Below are 7,719 nucleotides of genomic sequence, written 5' to 3' on the forward strand. Positions count from 1 at the left end.
ATGGCTGCACCTGATTTCGATATTGAAAGCTTGTGCATCCAATATCCTGATGAGGACGTTCCATTTGTTCTCAAGACTGGACTGATCCATTTGTTGCCCAAGTTTCATGGCCTTGCAGGTGAGAGTCCACATAAGCATTTGAAGGAATTCCACATTGTCTGTTCCACGATGAAACCTCATGATGTTCCTAAAGAGCACATCTTCTTGAAAGCATTCCCTCATTCATTGGAAGGTGTTGCTAAAGATTGGTTGTAAGGTTTGGTGCCTAGATCCGTCACTAGCTGGGATTATCTGAAGAGGTTGTTCTTGGAGAAAGTTTTCCCAGCATCCTGGACCACAACTATCAGGAAAGACATCATTGGGATTAGGCAGCTTGGTGGAGAAAGCTTGTATGAGTATTGGGAGAGATTCAAGACACTTTGTGCAAGTTATCCCCACCATCAGATACCTGAACAACTCCTTATCCAGTATTTCTCTGAGGGTTTGAACAACATGGATAGGGGTATGATTGATGCTGCCAGTGGTGGTGCTCTTGGGGTCATGTATGTGTATGAAAAAGTTTTATGGGTACACTTAAAATCATATTATATTGTGTACATCTTGTTTCCATATTACCATGTATGAATTATAGTATTTTATGNGATGCTTATCTACACTCTTTGACCAAGAGTGTGGGTAGGATGGTATTGAGAGTTTGAGGGTTCTCTTCCATTGTTGGAAGAGAAAAAGTGAGTCATGGGTTTGAGAAGAGATAATTTGAGACTTTGGTAAGTTGGGGTACATGGGGTTGATGAAAAACAGTGAAAAAAGAATGGAGTTTTTGGTGTCTTGTGTGGAAGAAGAACATGAAGAAAGAAGAATGGAAGCGGAAGGTNGAGATGGGCACATTACAACTCACTTAAAAGAGGCAAAGGAAAAGGTAGAAGACTTGGAGTTGGAGTGGAGATGCATGGAATTTTCGTAAAGAGGGTTGAAAAAAAAATGAAGAAGACGTGACGTGAAGCAAGAAGAAGAAAAGGAAGAATAGAATGGTGTGGGTATGTTGGTTACGTGAATGTATGCAGAGAGTGAAGAGGGAAAAATAAAAGTAAAAGAACATATGTGTGTGGTTAAAGTGCAAAGAAGGGATGGTGGTGAGAGATGAGTGTTTGAAAAGTCAAAATAAAATTAATGAGTGTCTGAGATAGAAGTCTGGTGCAACATAAGTGTAATGAGAGAGAGTGAATAGAAGAAAAAAAATAAAAGAGTGGTGTGTGAGATGGTGTGGGGCCATGGCATTTAATGTAGAAAAGAGAGAAGGAAAGAAAAAAGTAGGAGAGGTTTGTGCATGGGAGTGTGCTACGTGAAGTGAAATAAAGTGGGAAGTGGAGTCATGGTTTTGTAAGAAAAGAGGAGTGAGGTGAGTTTTGGTTTAATTAAAAAAAATGAATAAATAAATAAAAGAGAAAGATAGGAAGAAAGGAAGGTTACGTAAAAGTAGGAAAAAGGGAGAGAGAAAGAGAGGTTCTGTGAGAAAAGTTTATTTCAAGTGGGGTCCACTTGGAGAGAGAAAAATAAAGGGTATTCTTAAAGTTAAAAATAGTTGTGGGGACCACATGGGTTGGTAGATTTATGAGAGGGAGTGAGTGTATTTAAGATAAAAAGGGGTACATGAAAAAGTGTGTTTTATTATGTGTTGTGATTTTAGTAAAAGGCGGGTGCACTAGAAATATTGGTTCTAGTGGATGGAAGGGTGAGATTAATAATTTCACGAGGGTTCGCCAGTAGGAAAATAATTAAATTTATTTTATTGTGAAAAATTTATTGATTTAATTATTTGAGTATTTTTAACTAATTGTTGGTCAATGAATTTGGTTGACTTTGTATATGCGGGTGATATGTGTATGGTTGTGATGGTGAAGTTGTGAGAGCAAGTGTTCTGTCATTTCCTTAGAAATCTTGTCAAACCGGTGGTGTTCGTATTGCGATACGATAGTGTGTTGAGTTCTCTACGGAGACCGAGATTCGAGTGTCACCCTATCCTCGTGCGCGGGGACCAGAGAGGGTTGGATGTCTCGCCCAATGACTTCGGCTCGTGTGAGTATAGTGCTCGGTAGGTGCGCCTAACTGAAGTTTTTACTCGTAATTCCTTGAGGAGTCGGGGAGATAAGCCTGAAGTTCCGATGGAAGGCGGCTCGAATCGCTCTATTTTGCGAAACAAGTTTGGTACGACAAAATTCAAGGAAACAACAGAAGCTTGTGTAAATGATTTGGGTTGTGAATTTAATACTGTGATGTATTGTAATGTTATGGCTATGATAGTCTGAATGGGGATGATTTGAGTTATGAGTTGAATAATGAGATGTGTTGTGATGTTATAATTATATTAGTCTGTATTGTGATGTTATGACTATTTTAGTCTGTGATGTGATGGTATGATGTTAAATCATATACTATGTTATGTTCTTAGTTACTCACCCTTTCCTTTTGTGGTTGTGGTTCCACCTGCAATGATCGTACTTGGACGGGGGTAGATGGCGTTGCAGATAAGGCAGGGCTGGAGTAGCGTGACGAGAGATATGGGATTAGCTGTTGCGAATTTTATTATGTTTAAAGTATTTTTCTATAGTTTTGAATAATGGATTTTAATAATTATAAGTTTTGAATAATATATTGTAATACGTTCAAACGTTTGATGTTTTGTTTGTTTCCGCGATTTTATATAAATGTGGCGGCGACAGTGGTGGTGATAGTGGTTTTGGAGGTGGTGGTGGTTGTGGTGGTGGCGGTGGTTGTGGTGGTGGTGGCAGTGGCGGTGGCGGTGCAGCGGTAGCAGCGATGAGGGTGGTGGTGGTGGTGGTGGTGGTTGTGGCGGTGGCACTGATGGCAATTTCTGCAACAGTGGTGGTGGTGGTTGCGATGACGTTGGTGGTGGTTGTGGTGGTGGTGGCGGGGGCGTTGGTAGTGGTTGTGGTGGCGGCAGTGGCAGTGGTGGTTGTTGTGGTGGTGGCGGTGGTGGTGGTTGTTGTGGCGGTTGTGGTGGAGGTGGCAGTGGTGATGGCGATTACGGTTGTGGTGGTGGTGGGAGTGGTGATGGCGGTGGCGGTGGTGGGGGTGGTGGTGATAGTGGTAGCGGTGGTGGCGACCACAGTGGTGGATGTGATGGTTGCGGCAGTGGCGGCGACGTTTGTGGTGGTGGTGGTGGATTTAGTTGTGGTGGTAGTACTAGTGGTAGGAGTGGTGGTGACGGCGAAAGTGGTGATTGTTGTGGTGGTTGTATGGGTGGTGGTGGTTGCGGCGGCGATGGTGGTGGTGATAGGGGTTTTGGAGCCGGTGGTGGTTGTGGTGTGGTGGTGGTGGTTTTGGGGTGGTGATAGGGGTTTTGGAGGCGGTGGTGGTTGTGGTGGTAGTGGTTGTGGTGGTGGCGGCGGTGGTGGCAATGGCGGTGGCGGTGCAGTTGTAGCGGTGATGGGGGTGGTGGTGGTGGTGGTTGTGGTGGTAGTGGTGGTGGTTGTGGCGGTGGTGCCGATGGAAATTTCTGTGACGGTGGTGGTGGTTGCGTTGACGTTGGTGGTGGTTGTGGTGGTGGTGGCGGTGGCATTGGTAGTGGTGGTGGAAGTGGAGGTGGTGGTGGTGGTGGTTGTGGTGGTGGAAGCGGCGGTTGTGGTCGTTGTGGTGGTGGTGGTCATTGTGGTGGCGGTTGTGGGTGTAGTGGGAGTGGTGATGGCGGTGGCGGTGGTGGGGGTAGTGGGGACAGTGGTAGAGGTGGTGGCAGCGACGGTGGTGGATGTGATGGTTGCGGCAGTGGCGGCGACGTTTGTGGTGCTAGTGCTGGATTTGGTTGTGGTGGTAGTACTGGTGGTAGGAGTGGTGGTGACGGCGACAGTGGTGGTGATAGGGGTTTTGGAGGCGGTGGTGGTTTTGGTGTGGTGGTGGTGGATGTGGTGGTGGCGGCGGCGGCGGTGGTGGTGCTGGCAGTGGCGGTGGCGGTGCAGCGGTGGTGGCGGTGCAGCGGTAGCGGCGATGGGGGTGGTGGTGGTGATGGCGGTGGTTGTGGTGGTGGTGGTGGTTGTGGTAGTGGCGCCGATGACAATTTCTGCGACAATGGTGGTGGTGGTTGTGGTGACGTTGGTGGTGATTGTGGTGGTGGTGGCGGCGGCGTTGGCAGTGGTGGTGGAAGCGGAGGTGGTGGTGGTTGTGGTGGTGGTGGTGGGAGTGGTGCTGGCGGAGGCGGTGGTGGGGATGATGGTGACAGTGGCAGCGATGGTGGCGGCGACGATGGTGGATGTGATGGTTGCGGCAGTGGTGGCGACGTTTGTGGTGGTGGTGGTGGATTTGGTTGTGGTGGTAGTAGTGGTGGTAGGAGTGGTGGTGACCACGAAAGTGGTGATTGTTGTTGTGGTTGTGTGGGTGGTGGTTGTTGCGGCGGCAACAGTGGTGGTTATAGTGGTTTTGAAGGTGGTGGTGGTTATGGTGTGGTGGTAGTGGTTGTGGTGGTGGCAGTGGTTGTGGTGGTGGTGCTAGTGGCTGATGACTTAGGTCATGGACCCATTACTAGAAGTATGGCAAGGAAGCTTCAACAAGAATTGGAAGACATGGGCACAACTGGGCAGGTTCTTTTCCTTCCCTTTGCATGGAATATAAAGACTCAAGACAAAGGGGCTGAATTGTCAAATTGAACATCAACATTGCTGGCGCACCCCTCCAGCCTTACTAAACATCACCATAGCTTTGTATTCATAATTTTAGCACATGTAATTGTGTTTTTCATGCTTCGTTTCTAGAATCCACATGGGATTTTCTAGAACCCAGCGGTTTGCCTCTGATCGCAAATCTGCCCAGCGTCCATGCCAGGTGCTTCCTCCTCGCACTAGACCGCCCAACGGTGCAATTTTGCCGCCGGGCGGTTCCTAGACTCTTCTTTTCTTCAATTTTCTTCTTTTGTCTTGAGTCTAAGACCTTCATCTTTAGTTTCCATCTTCACTTTCTAAAAATAGCTTCGAAACAATGCAAAACAAGCATAATATCGCTAAAAACAGCTTTTAACTCTCGACTGACTCATTTAATGGATTTTACTTGATTCTAAGCTCATTCTAAGTCTTAAAGGGTGTAATTTGGTCTAAAATGGCACATGAAAATAATTGTTTCTCAACCGTTATCACAACCCCAAACTTATAACTTTGCTTGTCCTCAAGCAAACAAAACAAAAAAGCAAACAAAACAAAGCTTGGCTTTCTACTATTTCATCCAATGGTTCAACATTCCCAAAGTACATGACAAGAACTACTCAACTGCAGATCTTCAGTGGAATCAAATCAAGATACATACATGCTTCCAATTCAGTTCAGTTCACAAGTTTTTCAACAAATGGTACACATTATGAATGATCAATTCACTAAGCATAGATGTAATCATGAAATTTAGCAATTCTCATCAGGCAAGTGTTTCACTCAATCACTCAAGTGTTTAGGGTAACACTCCAACACTCTATCATTCACAAGTCACATGAAACAAAATTGTCATTCATCTAGAACAACCAAAATTCTTACATGCAAATGCCATCAAAAGGACTTTTCCAAGGCTTGTAATGAGGCTGGGCTAACAAGAATAATTAGTTTTTCTGGAATGCAAAGTCCTTGAGTTAAGAGAGCTACCATAGTATTCAACATTTAAGTACAACTATCTTCCTCACCAATCTCACTTATTCCCAATCTTTTTCCCTTTTCTTTTGCATTGAGACCATCTTCATGCTTTTTCTTCTTTTCTTTTCTTTTTCTCGTGTATTTTTCTTTCACAACTTTTGAGCTCAATGTTTTTCAATTGCCTTTCAATTTCCCTCATGTAAACCCAAACTTGAACATTTTCATCACATACAAGTAAGCTCATCCCAACTCAAGGTAAAGAATCTCAAGACAAGGGTTCACATCCTGTTTAAGGCCAAGGTTCAAAAAGGGTAGAATATTTTCAAACACTTTGGGTAAAAATTTTGCTAGAAAAGGGTTTTCAAAAATGACCTTGATCATATGACATTCACATGCAATTCAATCAATCATCCAGATTAAGGCAATATCATTCATGCATTCCTGTGAACAATACATACAACAGTGAAAACTCTGGAGCTCAATACCTCACACAACATGCTTTATCATACAATATTCATTCATACACCCTGCCTAGCATCATAACCACAATCATAAGTCATCACCCATCTGTTTCACAGAATATCAACATGCATTGCAACTAAATTCTCATCCACATCAAATCCTCATCAAATAGGCTCATCATGCAAATCATTCAGTCAAACATCTTCAGAAAAAGTATTCAAGCCAAGCATACACATTGAAAAATAAAATTCAACATATTCTAAGAATTTAAATGCAAAGATAAGAGAGAGAATCTAGGTTGCCTCCTAGTAGCGCTTGTTTAACGTCACGAGCCTAACCCAAACCTGTTTAGCACTTGTCAGTAAGTGCAAATCCTTCCAACACCCATCAGTAGGTGTACCTTCCTGTGTTCTTCAGTAATGCCATAAAATTTATCATCCCCCAGTAGATGCCACCCAAAAATTGTTCCAAAAATTTAAAAATTACATGTTCAACAAAAACATAAAACAAAATAAAAAAAATTGTTCAAAAATACAAAAAGTGCTTTCCAGCAAATCAACTCTTCTTCTTCATGTCGGGATGTTCATCATCCCATTTGCTTAACTTTCTTCTCTCTACTTTTCGAATTGTTGTGGAGTAAGGCCTTATGATCTCTACCATTCCCTCCTCCTTAAGCTTCCTATTCACAATCCATTTCTTGTTTTTAAATCGCAGTGACATGCCACGCAGGAATGGTGTGTCCTTTGAGTGGGTTGATTCCTCTATGCACACTTTCTTCTCCTCAAGAGTCTGCAAAACATTACAATTGTTAAGACAATCATTACCTGTGGTATTTTCCTCTTTTGCAGCTTCTCTTCTGGCCCTTTTGTATTTGGCTCTTTGCATTGCTCTCGTTTTAGTTTCCTCAGAGCCATAGATTAACACTTGGTCATGATCTCTTAGCTTTATTCCTCCGTCATGGACACGTATAACCATCTTAGAAGTCCTCATGAAAGGTCTTCCCAAGATTAACAAAATTCTTCCCTCATTGGCCATGTCCACGACTAAGAAAGTGTGTAATCTTCCGCCATACCGATTGGCTTCTTAATAGATCCATCTGCAATCGTCAGGGTAGTGTTTGCTGGTTTTAATTTTAGCCCTCCAATCCTTTTGAAAGCACTAAAAGGCATCAGATTAACACTTGCTCCTGAATCTATCATGGCTCTCCTTATGTGCACATCATTGATCACACAAGGAAGCGTCAAGGTCCCTGAATCCTTCAATTTTGGCGGATGATCCTTCTTTCTAGGCTTAACCAACCGACCCTGATCGCCTTCATCATCAAGATCAATCACCTCTCCCAGATAATGCTTGATTCTCTAGTCATACTCAGGAATTCTTGGAGATGCTCCAGGAGTAACAGTTACCTGATTGAAAATTTCTCTAAATGGCTCTTAGTAACTGTCTTTTTCCTTACTTTTTTCTCTTCTATTTTCTCTTCTTAGTTCTTCTATTCATTAACCTCATGGTCATGCATTCTTTCCTCATCTTCATCCTCACTGCTCCCAATTTCAATTATCTCCTCTGCTGACTTCCTTTTTCTGCTTGTCATAACAACTTTGCATTCATCTTTAGGGTTAACATCAGTGTTAGCCCT

At 43.5% G+C, this 7,719-nt stretch overlaps 1 protein-coding gene across 1 annotated transcript in view; it reads left to right on the plus strand.

Annotated features, from left to right (window-relative positions):
• Positions 1-4,658, plus strand: part of LOC106780376 (glycine-rich cell wall structural protein-like) — a 7,509-nt gene extending 2,851 nt beyond the window's left edge. The window contains exons 2-4 of the mRNA XM_014668661.1: positions 2,790-3,349; positions 3,692-3,976; positions 4,058-4,658. Coding sequence (XP_014524147.1) covers positions 2,790-3,349; positions 3,692-3,976; positions 4,058-4,658 — 1,446 coding nt within the window. The remainder of the gene's footprint in view (positions 1-2,789; positions 3,350-3,691; positions 3,977-4,057) is intronic.
• The last annotated feature ends 3,061 nt before the right edge of the window (positions 4,659-7,719 follow it).

Source organism: Vigna radiata, unplaced genomic scaffold, assembly GCF_000741045.1.
Source record: "Vigna radiata var. radiata cultivar VC1973A unplaced genomic scaffold, Vradiata_ver6 scaffold_178, whole genome shotgun sequence".
NCBI classification, from domain to species: Eukaryota; Viridiplantae; Streptophyta; class Magnoliopsida; order Fabales; family Fabaceae; genus Vigna; species Vigna radiata.